The following is a 16778-nucleotide window of genomic DNA, read 5'->3' as shown; positions in this document are numbered from 1 at the left end:
CTAAACTCACTTATCACCTCCATTTTTTGTTTTTTATAGAAATATTAATTTTTTTACAGCTAGTTTAAAAATGTGATATTATATAACTTGATGTAACAAAGAGCATCAGAAAAATTAAAAATAAAATAATAAGTATCTCTCTCCCGATATTTTCAAATTGGGTATCCTACTTTAACTTTTTTCTCTATACTCGCTTGGTTCTACTTCTATATATGCGAAGCAAATGCGAGAGAAAAACATGTTTTATCCATTTTTTTTCTCAGCAACTTTTCCTCTCATTATTTTTTTTCGTGTTGAACAAACACAGGTACACAACCTTAACGTTTGTTTAACATGTTTGCTTATCTGGCCAATTTATTTGCATTTTTAACCTTAATATGCACATAAGCACATTATAAGCATATTGACTATGTTCGAAAAAACCAAATTATTTTTTTATTTCAACAAATAAAAAATATTTTTTTCTTTTAGGGTTTTTTTTCACATTCTTATTACTCACTTGTATCCCTCGAAGTTTATTTAGACCATATCTTTTCATACACGATTTTCAGACTTAATTTTTTTTTCTCTTTTCTACAATAACAATAATAAAAGTGTTTTAAGACTTCATGCATACTTGTTAATATCCCGCCATTTGTTTGATTGTAATGAGTTTCAGACAAAAAGAAAAATTACCTACTTAAAATATTTGTAATTTTGTCGCTATATATAATTTTGTTATGAAAAATGCACACATAATACTATTTTTATGCTTTATTTTTTTTTCAAGATTTTTATGTTTTATTCGAATTTATCACAAAAACTAAGCCACGGACTAAGGCCCATTTGGAATGAATAGAGGCTTTAAGATATGCATACAAAAAACAAAGAAATGAAAATAATTAACAATCTTTATAAAAAAATTAATTGGATATTGAGGGGGAAATGTGTGTACAAATTTTGTGTTTGCTTATTTACTGCCCAGGCCACTAAACTTGCTATGGGCTGAAAATGCACAACCAATTTCCACAGCAAACCCACATGTCCCTGCAATTTAAGATAAGCAGCCCCAACCTTTGCGAACCAGATAAAGTGAGTCAGTGTGAAGCTTTGTACATCCGAGAATGGCGAAGAAAGATCATTATTCACTGTTGGATCTGAACATGAAGTATATAGAACATTTGTTGATTAGGTTTGAACTTATAACTTCATAAACATTATCTAAATTTCTTTGATGTAAGACCAATCATAGTGGATTCATTAGGTTTATTTGGCCTTTTCATCAAGTGACATGATTTTATTTTAAAAAATTACTAAATTAGTCAACAATTTGAATATTTTTTAAAAGTGGTATGTAAGCCGTGATTATCGAATATGGATAATGACTACAAAAGTAGGTTCAAAGTTCTGTAAAAAAAAAAAAAAAGATTCTAAGTGTGAATAAGAACTTATTATTTTAAATATAAAATAAATATGACATGAAGACAAATAATAAATTAAATAAATTCATTGATAGGGTTAACGAATTTATTTTTTAATAATGAAATGCAAAAAATATGTTGTCATCTGTGGCTTTGATTATTTTTTTCAATTTTTGTTTCGTAGTCGTTACTATAATTTATAACTTATATTATATATTTGTATTGATATGGTGAAAAATTCTTCTCTTAGGTATATGATTATACTTTTAAATCAACAAACTAATAATTTTAGTTTCAAGTTAACTACTATTTTTTATATAAAATGAATGTGACATGAAGACAAATAATAAAATAAATATGGTCGTTGATAAAAACTAACAATGACTTTATTTTTATATTTTGTTTTTAATAATAAAATACAAAATTTGTAATTGACATTTATAATTTTAAATTTTTATTTTAGAAAAACAGATTTATAGAAGTTATAACTATAATTTATGACTTGTAATATATGTTTGTATTAATATAATAAAAAATCATCATTTTTTTTTTGGTTTTGAACCGTCATGTCTCTCGAACTTGTGAGACCATTAACATGGTGTGGTAATAAGCAAACCAAATTTTTTTAAAGTTATGATAGTTTAAGGTTAAACCTAAATTAAGTAAATTAATGAATTAAGATAAAGGAAGAAATTATAAGGATTATATTAAGAATTAATAATAAATAATATCAAAAGTAAACTCAAGCCTACGAATTTATAGAATAAGTTTGGGTTTATATGAGGGTAATTAACTACAAAAATTTTGCGGGTATGAGAGGCAGTATATTTTACATAAAAATAATTAATATTAATATAAGTATAAAATTTTGGCACCCAACATAAACTCAGCTGTCCTTTTTTTTTTTTTCTTATAGACAGAGAGACGGTATCCTGTACAAACTCTATTCATTACCATCCAAACCGGAGAGAATAGCAAAGAAAGTTGAAAACGTGAGATAGTCGAAAAGAACCAATTATGGGATGATGACAAATTTCATAAATACTCAAATCACGAAGAAATTAATTACCGCTACTATTATTATGACAATGAGTGCTCTGTCTCTGTCTGTACTCTGTACCATCCCACTCATGCCCCACTTCAATTATCCATACTCAAACTCTGATCATAAATAAAACAATTAAGAGAAATTATCTTAAACAAAAAACATATTATATATATATAATAAAAGAAAAGCAAAAGAAAAAATATGTAAAATAAAATTAGTGATATTAGAAGAGAGACCAAAAAAATATTCTTCGACTTGTTATATAAATGTTATATCTCATTATCTCAATGACTAAATGTTTCGTAATCTTATACATAGAAAATAGCCACAAAATACCAACCAGAGACATATAAAATATGGCAAAGATAAGTACATTACCTCATCAATCTATTATTGTATATATGAACAGAGGGGCACAAAACTAAGGAATCCTGAATGATCAACCTAACGTGTTTATTACTTCTTTCTTTTTATATGTTTTCTTTCAAACTATATTATAGTGTCCATAACAACTACAACCATGAAATTTTTTCAGAAAAAGAAAAACCCACTGCTTTATCTCGTGTCATACGACCAGCACGAAAGCCGAGTCAGATAATATTATAAGCTGGGAGTTTTCTACAGCAATTATAATTTAACTACGATACTAATTACACTGTTATTCTTTCCAATAAATTAAACATTGGGGGATAAGCATTCAAACATAAATTTATTATAAAAAATGTGAGAGAATAGTTGTCCAGATTAGGCCTCAACAGTGAACACAACAGTACTTGAGGAATCTGTAGCAGAGCAGAGACAGGGGAAGTTATGTTTGTTTCTTTAGGGAAAGAAGTTGATGAAGTGAGGGGATAACAGGTGAATTAATACGAAGGTTCAAGAAATTTGTAGTTTACATATTTACGGGTAGCATGATTGTGAAAGCACAACAAATTTTGCCTATTGGAAGGGCCACTCACTTTTGTTCTTATCCGTTTTCAAGTCTAAGAGGCTATGATGAAGGATAACACGTAAACTATTTTTAAAATACTGTACGACACAAAACAGAAAGTTTAACAATTAAGTATGCAGTTAAATTAGATTATTTATATTTAAAATTCTTCTTATAGTCTATTTAAAAAATTTATTGCTAAAATTTATCAGAAGTAAACGTACTACAAGACTGGTTCCACAGAGGTACTCAAGTGTTTCCATAAATACCACTTGAAGAATAGTTGAAAGAAGAAGGCTATGTATATTATTAGTTATTTTATTTCACGGGTAGGTGTGTGAATGAAATAATAACCAGCAATAATTAAGTGCGGAAAAGTTCAATTACTAAAGTCAAGATTGATGATAATTGTTAAGGCATTCGGAACAGAGGTAAAGAGTGATAAATTTTTGTGCGGAAGCATGATGATGATGAAGATACACCACTTACGAATGAAACAGGCAAAAAGAAAACTTGGCTAATGATCCTCCACATTATATAAAAGTGAACACATGATGATAAATACTTGGAAGAAAAAAGAAATTAAAAACAAAAGGGATACAAATACACCCTTGACATAAAAGCATTCTTATCTACAAATTCAAGAGCCCACGGTATTTGGCTTTTCCCCCAAACCCACGGGTAAGCAGAAAAGCCAAAAGAGAGGGACCTGTAGACAGACTTGAACTGAAACACTGTTCTTGTTTTGGGTGACACAGGACCAAATCATCATAATTTAGGTAGTGGAGAAACTTGATTTTTTTTTTTTTTAATTAAGCGTTGCTCCTGAAGGATCCAAGAGCTTTGATTGCAGAACCTCTAAGAATGTATTGATGGTAGATTGCAGCCACCGCAGCTCCAACAAACGGTCCAACCCAGTAAATCCACTAAAAAGAACAATCACAATCATATGTTATTGGTGTTAACAAATATATATATTTTTTCATGTAAAAAATAAACCCTTAATTTGTCCAAAAGTTAAGGTTTACTTACTTGGTCGTCCCAGGCTTTGTCGTTGTTGAAGATCACAGCTGGTCCGAAACTCCTTGCAGGGTTAATGCCGGTTCCAGTGACAGGGATTGTAGCCAAGTGAACCATGAAGACGGCAAACCCAATGGGAAGTGGTGCTAACACCTTTATTAAAGTAAATTGAATGAATGAGTAAGTAATTATTAATTAAGAAAAAAAAAATATATCGTCAGATATATGTTCCAGCAAAAACACCAAACCTAGCTAATAAGAATTAAGGTATGCTTACAGGAACATGAGAGTCCCTAGCGTTCCTCTTAGGATCAGTGGCGGAGAAAACGGTGTAGACAAGAACAAAGGTACCAATGATCTCAGCACCCAAAGCGGTACCTTTGTTGTAGCCATCGCTGACAGTGTTAACCCCACCTCCGTACCTGTTGTAGAACGATTTCTGGAACCCTTTGGCCAACCCAGCACCGCAGATTGCACCGGCACACTGTGCTATCATGTACAACAACGCCCTCACCAAAGACACCTTGCGTCCAAGGAACAACCCGAATGTCACCGCAGGGTTGATGTGTCCCCCTGTAAATTATTAAATACACACAATTTCATAAACATTAACTTTGTCTTTTCATTTATGTGTGTGTGTATATATATATTATGTTCGGTGTGCGATTTGTGAGAAAAACTATAATTATGGTGAACGCACCAGAGATTCCGGCAGTGCAGTAAACAAGGATGAAGATCATGCCACCGAAGGCCCAAGCGATGCCCAAAATGCCAACGCCGTCACATTCGGTGTTACCGGGGATTTTGGTGTCACTCTGTCTCTTGTAGCCAATAATGGTCAACACGGTGATGTAAAGAAAAAGGAGTGTTGCTATGAACTCAGCTATGGCGGCTCTGTACAAGGACCACTTTGTGAGCTCATCTGGGTCGATCAACGGTGCCGGAGGAGGGTCATGGTAGTCCTTCGCGGAGTATTCACCTTGCTCTGTGACCTGCTCAACGTCTTTCGCCATTATTAGAAAATTCTAGCAGATTCCGCAATTACTCTAGAGAGTATAATAGCTACTATGTGTGTGGTGTGTGGTGTGTGGTGTGTGGTGTGTGGTGTGAAGAAAGATGATGGTATTTAAGGAAGAGTGCTGTAATGAGTGGAATTAATAATTAATTTGTCAAGGTTTTGTACGTATGTGCCTATGTGGGAAGGATGACATGATTAGCGTATTTTTTTGCCGCCCTATTAGCTTGATTTCGCTTGCATGGTCCCATGCTGCGGCTTACCCTACACTGCAACCTTGTGCTCCTTATTTTTTTTTTTCTCAATGTTCTCTCTTTCTGCCATTATCTTTTCTATATTTAAATCTGCATTTTTTTAGTATTACATTTATCTTTCGGTGGGCCAACATCGCCTAATAAGTAATAACGTTCTTTAATTCAACGGTTACATGTGGCTAAGGGCTAAGGCCAAGTCTTGTAAATAGTAAATTAACTAATAATTATTGTCTTTTTTATTTTGAAAAATTGTATACATGAATTTCATTTTGAGAGCACTAGGGTGGGAAAGAAAAAGAGATAAAGAAAGGATGAAAAAAAATAGATATAATATATGATGTTATGAGAAATAGAAAAAAAAAAGGCAAATTTTCTTAACTAAAAAATAACAAAAGAGACAAATAAATAATATAGGTTACTTAAATCCATGAGATTTAAATTAGATACGCAAGTTAAGCAGCAAGCAATAGCCAATTCAACGGTCTGATATGCTTTTCTGTCCACCGATATGCTGGTGGGAGATTTTTGGATAAATTACATCTACTGAGCATTAATTTCAACTAAAGAACGTTGCTAATCGAAATTTTAATATAAATTATCACCAAAAATGTTTAACCATCAACATTAATAAAAGAAAATTATAAAAAATATTGCAAATTACTAAATAAACTTATTTATAATAAATGGTTAATAAATTCAAACAAACTTGTAAAAGGAACTAAAAATACTTCTCAAACGTACACAAATTATTAATAATGAATTTAAATAGATACACAAATAAAAATTAGCCACGAAATTTCATATTAGTTTGTACAGTTGTGTGTTTCGAATATTGCTTACGTAAATTAATAGAACTTCATCACATAAAATGAATTTAATACAACTCCAATCTCATACGATCGATCTCGTGGCACATAGAAAATTGGAGTTTTTTAAACTGCTGATTATTTTATTTTGCTAAAGGATGTGAAGTTATCTTTTTTATTTTTGAGGATAATGTATTGGATGTGAAGTTATCGTTAATTTGCCTGAACTTTGCCATTTCTTAAAATTTGAGTATACCTTTGTAGAACTTTCGAGCACAAGTTAGTGGCCAAGAAATATTAGCATAGAAAATAGCAATATATTAAGATATCTTGTACTGGGAAATAGAAGAAAGCTATCAATCATTAATTAGTGTAATTGTTGATGTGATTAAAATAAGGAGAAAAGTAGTTGTCACTTTTGTTGGGTGACGAAGGCTTGCCAGATGAACTTATCTGGACGCACCTAAAACCAAATAGGTTCAAAACAAAAGGCCGATTCACCTTATCCTCGTCACAATTACGAGGCCACTATATTTGTAATTAAATCAATTAATTATGCAAAGTTTAAATCACAATAACTATTTTAAACTTGGTTTTCCAGTTCTTTTTCTAATTTTATATTTTCTGCATCCGCTTTGATAATCCAACAAGAAGAACAAGTTTAAACCATAAAACAAAGAATATTCAAAGTTTCCTATGATTTCATTGCTGTCTTATTCAGTTATTTGACAAGTTGTTATAAAAAAAATATAGAAAAGAGGTTGGGAACAGTTGGAAAATAATACTTTGAAATACTTTTTATATCAAAAATTGCACTTTTATACTATTATATATACATTTTAAATTGCTGATTCTGTTTACATATTATTATATGTGTAATATAAAAATTATACACATGTTGGTACCAAAACTTTTGTAGCAAAATTATTATGAATATTTAATGACCAATTATAGGTAAAGAGAACAGAAAATAGTAATTGATATATTTTCTTCCTTCGGTCATAAATCACGACTGTTCCCAACCCATGAGTCAGACAAAAATTTATACATAATAAAAATTAAACACAAATTATTTTACTAAATAATATTTGATATATAGATTGACATATACAAGCTAAGTTTTAACTTATTTTAAAAATTATATCTAAACTTTGTCAAAAAATAATATGTAACAAAAAGACTAAACAAAGTTATTGTTTCAATATATATGAAACAATTAATGCTAACTTCATTTTATTTTTATTATACTATTATTAGTCAATTTTATAAAATAAAATACAATAAAAAATTCCTCAATTAATAATCAATATACTACTGTCATTTCCTTTTCTTTCTTCTTTTCAATTCTTTTTGTTTGAAATACGTATTTTGCTTTTGAAATAATCTTATTCTCAAGACATTGTAGAACATTAAATATCGACGCATCTTCTATTAGAATTTCAAACTTTAGTAACTTTTTTTCCTTTGACCCAACCATACATGTTGATTCAAATAAATTGTTATAACATAACATAACAAAATGTGTACTTCGCCACTTATGAGTAAGTTTAATCTGTTTCTATTTTTATTTTAAAAAAGTACTTCAAAAAGTTAATTTTCAGTGTACGTAATACTTAAACTTTCAAAAGAAAAGTAAAATAAAAAATATTTATTAATTTTTGAGAATTTGTTTTTAATAGTTTTAAAAGATTTAATTTTAACCAATTTTTAAAATAAATAAAAAATACTTTTTTGGCATAAAATAAAAATATTTTATGTAATTATAATCTAACAAAAAATAGCATACATTTTTTAGTTATAAATATTTTAAAAGCAAATTAAATTTTTTAATTTTGAACAAAATAGCTTATATATATATATATATATATAGTTTTCTTACGGGTAGGAAATTATATATGTTGTTATTATCCATTCAAGAGAGAATTTCTTAATTATATTTACGAGGTAAACTGATTTTATCACCCGTAGGAGTGTAGCACAAATCAACTTCTTTCAATTCACGCATAAAACATGTATAAATTAATGGACGAGAACAATTTCCCTTTCTCCTGTTTGTAGGGACTGTCGAAAAGATTACTCATGAATTAGAATCACAAGTTTTTTTCGTTGACTAACTGATCATGCATGCCTTCAGGGATTCCTGATATTCTGCTTCGCTTGCTATTTCTCTGCTTATAATTTCCTTCCTTCATCTTCCAGTGAATAATGAAGTTGTCTACAATTTCAATAGAGAGAAGGAATTATTGGACAGTGACATGATTAAGCTGCCTTGTTCATGATAAAAATAAAAATAAAAAAATGTGGTAGTTCCAGTCAGAATGAGCAACAAACATAATAATAATTCTATTCACAGCGAGAAAATGCCGCTGAAACACAAAGATAAAGATAAGTTAATGAAATTGTATTTATTGCTTAAAAATTTCAAAGGAGCCACCGTCCACCTAAAGAGTCATTCTCATCTTACACGGGCAATAAGAGAACATAATCTTGGTGCACAAGCGTTCAACACGTGGTGTATTCTCAGCCACAACATCACTTAGGGTATTGGAAAATCGAAATTCATATGCACATGATATTTGAAATAGGGGAATATGACTAAACCATATATGTACTGGAATTAGGTGGGCGGCGATACACGTCAATTTTGTGTTCTTATCGCAATGGTCGTCATCATTATTTGCTCCATATATTTATTTCAATGGCAGATTTGTTGTCCATGTCCGGAGAGTGGTTGAAAAAATAAGACCATAGCATCTTTCTAATATACTATATACTATGCAAAAGATGACTAACTATTTTTAGGTCCCATTCGATTACTGAGCCTGTCATATATGACAGCGCATTGACACGCTGGAGTCTGCCAATAATTGTTGTGGTATTCTAAACATTCACCTTCTTTTTAATTAAATTGGTCCTATATATGGGCCAACCTTTTTAAAAGATGTTCAGTGTAGTACTTGTCCAAATTGCTTGGGAACTTACGTATACCAAGCCTAGTAGGTATATCCACATCCGCCTGTCCAGCAAAACAGTAAGTGGCCCAAACATCATAAGAACTTTAGATTTAGGTGAAAAATATGAACACGTTTGTTATGAGTAGGGGTGGAATATGTAATAGGGATCTAGGACTTGACTTACATAAAATTTGGTTTAAATTGACTTATTTAATTAAAAGATTAAGTTTAAATTTTTAAAAAAATTTATTAAATTAAATAAATCAGACTTAAACTTATTAAAAAGTCTTATAAGCCTGATAAACCGACTTATATATATATATATATATATATATATACTTATGTTATTTTTTGGGTAGCAATATATATTTATATTATTTTTTGGGTACAATTAAATTTTTTTTAAAACTAACAAACACATTACTGCTTTATAACTTTTATTCCTATAATAAAGTAAGAATTTAATTACAATTTAGGTGTGAGTCATGTGCCCCTCTATATTCCTTATTATTTTTATTAGTTTTCATACTTCTCTTAACGTTTCCTTTTCCTTTAACATTTTCTTATTAGGTTCCTACTCTAGAGTAAAGAAATATTAAAAATTTAGTGTGGAGAAGACTTTTAAAAAGGCTATCACGTCAGGCTAGGATTTTAAAAAAGTCAAACCGAGCCAAAATAAAAACCTTTGATAGACTATAGATCAGACTCAGGCCTCAAAACTTCATCCTAGATTAAGTTTAGATCTTTTTAAGTCTACTCTAACCTATTTTTACCCTTAGAATCCTTCTTTTTTTAGTTATATATTTTTTTTAACTTACCACCAATTATAATCAGTTGGTTTTGGGGAGAAAATAAAAAGGTGACTTGTATAATAATTAATAATTAATAAAGGCTCTTTTTGTATACGATTTTTTCTTCTATTTATGTTATTTTATATACATGCTTTTTTCTTTTACTTTTTATATAATTAATAAATAAAAACGTTTAAACTTTAATATATTCGTATCACTTTCTACTTTTTTTTTTTACTTTTTCTCCTAAACCAAACATACACTAATCTCTGTTGTAGATGTAAATATTTTTCCTCCACAAATTAATTATTTAAATATTTTGTAACAAACAACTTTCGAGGAAAGAAAAAAATATATAATATTATAAATATTTTTTAATATCATTCTTCAAATAAATTTTATTTTTCATGATTCACAAAATGAAAGTCGGTACGATTAATCATTAAAATAAAACAAAGAACTCAAAAATATTTATAATGTTACTACAGTATTTAAGTTTTAGATGCGCATAGATACAGAATTGCAAAGGCGACTAACTCGCCACCATTAGATATTAGAAATATTTATATTTTACTGAATGGATAGGATAAATAAGTTATATATAATTCATGCAAATTGTGACTTCACCCTCCTTCTTCTAGAGAGTCAATTTTTTAACCCATCAAACAATGTCACCTGACTTGAATCACCATCGCACCATCTCAAGAGTCCATCTTTCTCTTTCTCGTCCCTTCTTAGCTGAAGCCAAATTTGGTTATTATACTTCACTCTCAAAACCATTTTACTTACTCTTCTTTCTCTCTTCCGTGCATCATCGATAGAACAGGATACTGACAGGGTGTTTTTGCATACACGCGTACAATTGAAATCTTATTCTTGATGACATGCTAGGGTCGTCCATTGACAGTGGCAAATAGTAAGATCAATTAAAATTATTGGCTAATTTTCACTACTCGGAGAATCCACAACAGATGGATAATCCCCTCTCATTGTATATATAAACTCATCCAATATTCATCCTTTTATTATATATACTAGTTTAATCTCCATTTGAAAAGATCGCAGACACGAGGTTATGGTTTGTAATTATAAATTTTGCCTCGTAATTAAAAACATAATTTTAAACCGCATGATGCATGAGCGTAAGATCCCCATTCTGTCAGAGTAGGAACGTTTCATTTTTGCAAGTGTTGATGTCTATTTAGCCTAAAAACAATTTCCATTATGGTAGGCCCAAAGGCCCAAAGCCCAACTACAGTAACGTACTGCGAATGTCACAAAAATAAGACAAGTCCAATCACAATAGGTGGTGCAATGTATGAAAAATTATTAGATAGTTTTATATTATTATCATGGTTCCGACTAATTTCTGAGTAACATTATTTAAATTTGTAAATTAAGATAGAATAATTAAAAATATGTATTACATATATAACGTAAAGATTGGTTGAGACCATAAACCAGATGATAATCAACAAGGATCACTTAATATTTTTTTACAACCTAGAAGGGGTTAGTCTCATAATTTAAAATCTTCCTTGTGTTTGTGAAAGGCGGATGGACTTGGGAAAATTTGGTCCATCATTTTGTCATTGATTATCAAGCGTCAAATATATATAAAATAATGCAACGGTTAACATGGATCCAATTTAATTAACCTGTACAATCGATTATATAGCAACAATTGTGTAGAAATTGCAATTTCGTGCATAAATAACATTTATGTATCTGTTTATTGCAAGAAAACTCCAACCAATCAAGCCTAGGTCCTATGAAGCAGACCCTAGCAAAGGGCGAGATGAATACAAATAATTCAATGAGTCTTCAATTCTGCGTTAGCCTGCGAAGCAAGTTTCGTCGACAAGCTGAGAAATAGAAAGGCATTGTCAAATGAATATTTTTCATATTTATTTGAAACTTATTTGTATTAGCTTTTTTTCCCACATGTATGTCATCTTTCCAAAGCAATCTTATGTAAAACATGGTTGAATACTAAACGAAACAACCTCTCTTGATAATATTTGAACTTAAATTCGTCAAGTTATAAGAAATTGTTTTTGACATCCGAGGGAGTACTAGCTTATGAGTAGTTATGCAAAAAGGTATTCTTTCAGTCTCAAATATATGGAAAAATATATATTTTTTCTTGATTTTAAATACAATAAAATTTTAATTATTTTATCTTATTTAACGTTATTATCTCTAAAATAATTGTCATTTAGTTGATATTCTAGTTTCAATAACTTTATTTTATCTTTGATATAAAGTTTCAATAAATGATAAGTTGAAAAAAAAACACAATTGAAATTAGTACAATTAAACGTAATTAATTAACTTTCTTAATTAGTGTGTCATATCTTTTTATTATATTTAATACCCAAAGAAATATTGTAGTTAGAAAGATGACACCTATCAATAATTGTAAGAGTAAACTATGTTTTTTATCTTTGAACTTTTTGACTTGTAAGGTTTTGGTCTTTTAACTTTCTAAAGATTTGTTATTGTCCCAACGATGACACCTATCAATTATTGTTTTGATCCTTTCCTTATGTTTAACCATTAAATGATTATGTGTCGTTTTATTATTATTTTATTATGATCCATTTTTTGGCCGTTAAAAACCACATGAAATTGAAGAACATATTAAAAAAAATTCAAAACTATAATTGAAACCACACGAGTCAAATATGAAATCACTCTCGATTCGCATAATCATTTAGCATGATAAATTTGTGAGAACTAAAGAAGGAATTGCTCAAGGAAAGAACCAAATCTAAAACCATAACCGTACCAGCACTTGCACCATCACTGACGCGCGTCGCCTTCACCAAGGCCACTACCATCATCGTGCCGCCATAGCCACCAAACTTAACCACTGTGATTAGCACCCATCACAATCGGGTAGCAACCCGACCCAAACACCCTGCACAAAGGGAAAGGTTGATTGTGGGTATCGATTTTATATTTGAGTTTCAAATCATGAGATTGACAAGAAAGTCTAAGGTGATGCTTCAATCGTTGTAGTGAATTGGATTTGGAAATTTTCTTGGTTAGCATGACTTCAATTAGTGAATATGTTTATGATCTTTTAAATAAATTACTCAAGCAATTTCTGATGATTTTTAACAACCAAAATATGTAAAAAAATAAAATAAAGAGAAAATTATAACAACATCTCATGAGGTTTACTCTAATTATACAGGCACCCTTTTTTTTTATCCTACACAAAATGCTCTAACTTTTACATTCTCGTTACACATGTCTCCCAGTGCCTCAATCAATGTTACATTTGTTAATAGGTTTATGCATGTGGCATGACACGATATTTTAATGATTTTTTATTCCCAGAATATCTTCACCCCTTCTTGAGATTTCATTTTCAGAATGTGAACAACTTTGAAAAAAATGGAAAAGCAATTTTCACTTGGTAAGCATAATTTTTACACAATGGCCAGTTTAGTTAAATGAATATTATCGTGGTAGATGGAATAAACTCTAGGTGACAAGAAACCACCAGCAAAACAGCAAAATTTCACCAATGGCCAGTTTAGTTAAATGAATTTTCAATAATAAATCTCCACCAAACCACTAAATAATTTGCAGCATCACAACCATAAAAACCAATACACTATAACTGAGTTAAATCAACAAAGATACCAATAGAAAGAAAACGATGAACACAATTAATAGTAAACATAATAAGAATTAACACCTACCGTGGGCGGAACCCATTAACAAACACGACAAGAACCTTCTCATTTCGTTCTTCTTCCTCTTCATCTTCTCCTTCACATTTTTCAATTTTCTAACATCAAAATACCCAATTAGGAAAAACAAGTAGCTTTGTAAACACTCGGTGGAAAAATGCACTCCACCTTCATTTTGCATTGAGCTATGTTTTTTCATGTAGGAAACCGTTCCAGAATCTTGACCATAGTTGACAAGGGTTGTGGGTCCGTTACAGGCCTTAAGTAACACCATCTTCGTTGGCGCTCATGAATTCATCGACGACAACAACAATCACATTATTTTGCTTATGATTCTTCCTATCGAAGCGATAGAAATGGATTGTTTCCTTTGATGAGCTTCGACAAACATGTGTGAGGAAGGGTGTTGTTGGCGATGGTGACACGCACAATGGGTGTTATAGTGGGTGATGGGTCGTGCGGTGATATGGGTGAAGGTTGTAGGTGCTGCAAGGTGGTGGCATTGAAGTTTGAATGGTTGAGGATGAGTGGGGTGAAGCTGATTGTTGCAACACCCCGATGAATCACACCAGAACGGAAGAGATTTGGAAATTGTACAGGTATAAAATTGTATAATTGAAGATAACTTAAAATAATTATTTGGTATTACTCATACTAACAAGATACATATAGTTTTCGATAGTCCATCACTTAAGAACTCTATAGTTAAACATGTTTAACTTGGAATAATTATGTGATGGTATTTGAATCGTGGTCATGTTATGATAGTGCACTGAGTTGAAAGAAAAAAGGAAAAGTTTGGAGAAAATGTGAGAATTATTTAATTTTTAATTTTTTTTAAACATTAAGAATATTATCGTGACTCACTTCAAAAATTTATCAGAAGTTAGTATTATCAAACAAGGGAGTGTAAAAGAGATATTAAAAAAAGAAAATACATGCATAATTAATTAATGAAAATTCCAAAAGATATTGCTGTAATTTACTAAAAAAAAATAAGAATTTTAATATAAATAATACCATCACGCAGGCAATTAACTATGAATTTGGATGGAAATAATTAAAATACTAGACGGAAAAAATTAAAAATCAAGACCAGCCTTTAAAAGATTAAAGAACCAAAATCATAAAAGCCGAAAAAGTTTGGAGACGAAAAAGACATAATTTAATGATGAGAGAAAATGAAAGGACGAAACAAAAATCATAGGGCTCCATTAATCAAATTGGCAATTGGGGAATGATAAATATAATTTGGAAGTTTGAAACGATGAACATGGTGATTATGGCGTGTCGGATTTGAGAGGACAATTGATATCCCATGATCGTGCATCATGCCCCTTCACACGTGTCCTCTTCCTCCAACATCTCAACGGGACCACCTCTGTCCTCTTTTCTCGAACCCGCTCCAATCCTTCTCGTAACCCTCAAACTCACTCTCCTCTCATCCCAGGGCATATTGGTAATTTCCAACCACCCTTATCCAGACAAAAACCAACCATTTATTTCCCCTTTTCAAAAAGCAATCTAACCTTTATAAAAGCACATCACGGAGTATAGTTGAAAACTTGAGAGCAATTGAGAACGTTCAAACTCCACAACTAACAAAGATTATCCAAAGTGCGATTCGCATGGCCACCAACATTCGTAGAGCAACCTATCGCTTTCTCCCTGCCATGGACACAGATTCTTTCTCCGATTCCACCTTCGAATTCCACGAATCCGATCTCTACAACTCCGCGCGCGCTAACTCTCCCGAACTTGCCAAATCCGTACGCTCCTCCAGATTTCACAACTACTCCTCTTCCTCTGCCGCCCGCGTCGGTGCTCCGGCGTCGCTTCCGGTGAACGTGCCGGACTGGTCGAAGATTCTCGGCGATGAGTACGGACGGAACCAGAGGAGGAACTACGACGACGACGACGAAGCGCGGAGCGATGAGGAAGATGGAGTTGGGAGAGTGCCTCCGCACGAGTTTCTGGCGAGGACGAGAATCGCTTCGTTCTCGGTGCACGAAGGAGTTGGGAGGACTCTCAAAGGACGCGATCTCAGTAGGGTTCGAAACGCGATTTGGGCTAAAACGGGATTCCAGGACTAGACCCTTACCATAGGATGATAGGATCATAACATAAGTTAATTACCGTATTAATTTACTACTGTATTACCAATTGAAACGACTTTTGTTGAGAGGTCATTTTTAGATTTTTCATTTTTTCGATCAGCATCTATGTGTATCAGATCGGAATTTGAGATTTTAATTTGCACCGAGAGCTTTTTGTTTTAAATATTGTCATTGTTGTCGTTTATTATTATCTTTCAGATTTCGCTTTATTTTGTTAGCTATCTTTTGGTTCCAGGATTATTATGCGGTGATGAAAATCGAAATGGTGAATTGGTGGTGCTATTGTTGAAGTAACACTGTAGCAGAGTAGTAGTTGTTCAATGATTGGTGAGGTTTGGGTTTGTGGGTAGTTGATATTGACTTAATGTGGGTGGGTTTAGTCTTGTCTTGGGACCAAGATGTAGGCCTATGACCCCATCTATTCACCACAATTGACAGAGACTCCTAACCAAATCAAAACAACATTTTCGGCTCAAGTTTCCCAGTGTTAATTTTGTGGTGGAGGCAAAAAAAAAATGTTTGGATTAAGTTAAGCCCCATTTTCTTTTACACTGAAAAATGTTTTTCAATTCATAAACAAATCTTATAATTTGAGACTTTGTTATTTTTTCTGGCATTCAATTGTGCTGAATGTGGGAAGTGGGAACCAATGGCTCCCTCTCTCCCTTGCCCGTTGTTCGCCTTTTCTCGTTGGTTGCTTCCTCATTTTAATCATCAAAAAATTGTAATATTGAA

At 31.5% G+C, this 16778-nt stretch overlaps 2 protein-coding genes and 1 long non-coding RNA gene across 3 annotated transcripts; 1 reads left to right on the top strand and 2 right to left on the bottom strand.

The window, feature by feature from the left end:
* Positions 1–868: 868 nt before the first annotated feature.
* On the bottom strand, positions 869–2561 carry LOC114374735. The gene is made up of 2 exons (XR_003658620.1): positions 2470–2561; positions 869–1136 (listed from the first exon to the last, which is right to left on the bottom strand). It is a non-coding gene; the product is annotated as an uncharacterized LOC114374735 (long non-coding RNA).
* A 1310-nt stretch (positions 2562–3871) lies between these two features.
* Positions 3872–5534, bottom strand: LOC114374734 (aquaporin PIP2-7). The gene is made up of 4 exons (XM_028332405.1): positions 5100–5534; positions 4677–4972; positions 4412–4552; positions 3872–4305 (listed from the first exon to the last, which is right to left on the bottom strand). The coding sequence occupies exons 1-4, from the start codon at positions 5410–5412 to the stop codon at positions 4192–4194; spliced, it is 864 nt and encodes a 287-aa protein (XP_028188206.1). The 5' UTR covers positions 5413–5534; the 3' UTR covers positions 3872–4191.
* Positions 5535–15342: 9808 nt separating this feature from the next.
* LOC114374648 lies at positions 15343–16252 on the top strand. Its single transcript, XM_028332314.1, has one exon. It carries the CDS (start codon positions 15555–15557, stop codon positions 16017–16019), a length of 465 nt encoding a protein of 154 aa, XP_028188115.1. The 5' UTR covers positions 15343–15554; the 3' UTR covers positions 16020–16252.
* Positions 16253–16778: the final 526 nt, after the last annotated feature.

The sequence above is a fragment of the Glycine soja genome, chromosome 11, assembly GCF_004193775.1.
Source record: "Glycine soja cultivar W05 chromosome 11, ASM419377v2, whole genome shotgun sequence".
NCBI classification, from domain to species: Eukaryota; Viridiplantae; Streptophyta; class Magnoliopsida; order Fabales; family Fabaceae; genus Glycine; species Glycine soja.
The sequence above is the reverse complement of the archived record's forward strand: the minus strand, read 5'-3'. Positions and strand labels throughout refer to the sequence as shown.

What these genes read in the sequence shown, in the direction of transcription:
- LOC114374734 (XM_028332405.1), bottom strand. Translation starts at nt 5,412, where the DNA reads ATGGCGAAAGACGTTGAGCAGGTCACAGAGCAAGGTGAATACTCCGCG. An exon ending in CTAGGGACTCTCATGTTCCT is followed by an intron (nt 4,553 to 4,676) that starts GTAAGCATACCT and finishes ACTTTAATAAAG; the next exon opens with GTGTTAGCACCACTTCCCAT. An exon ending in ACAAAGCCTGGGACGACCAA is followed by an intron (nt 4,306 to 4,411) that starts GTAAGTAAACCT and finishes TGTTCTTTTTAG; the next exon opens with TGGATTTACTGGGTTGGACC.
- LOC114374648 (XM_028332314.1), top strand. Translation starts at nt 15,555, where the DNA reads ATGGCCACCAACATTCGTAGAGCAACCTATCGCTTTCTCCCTGCCATG.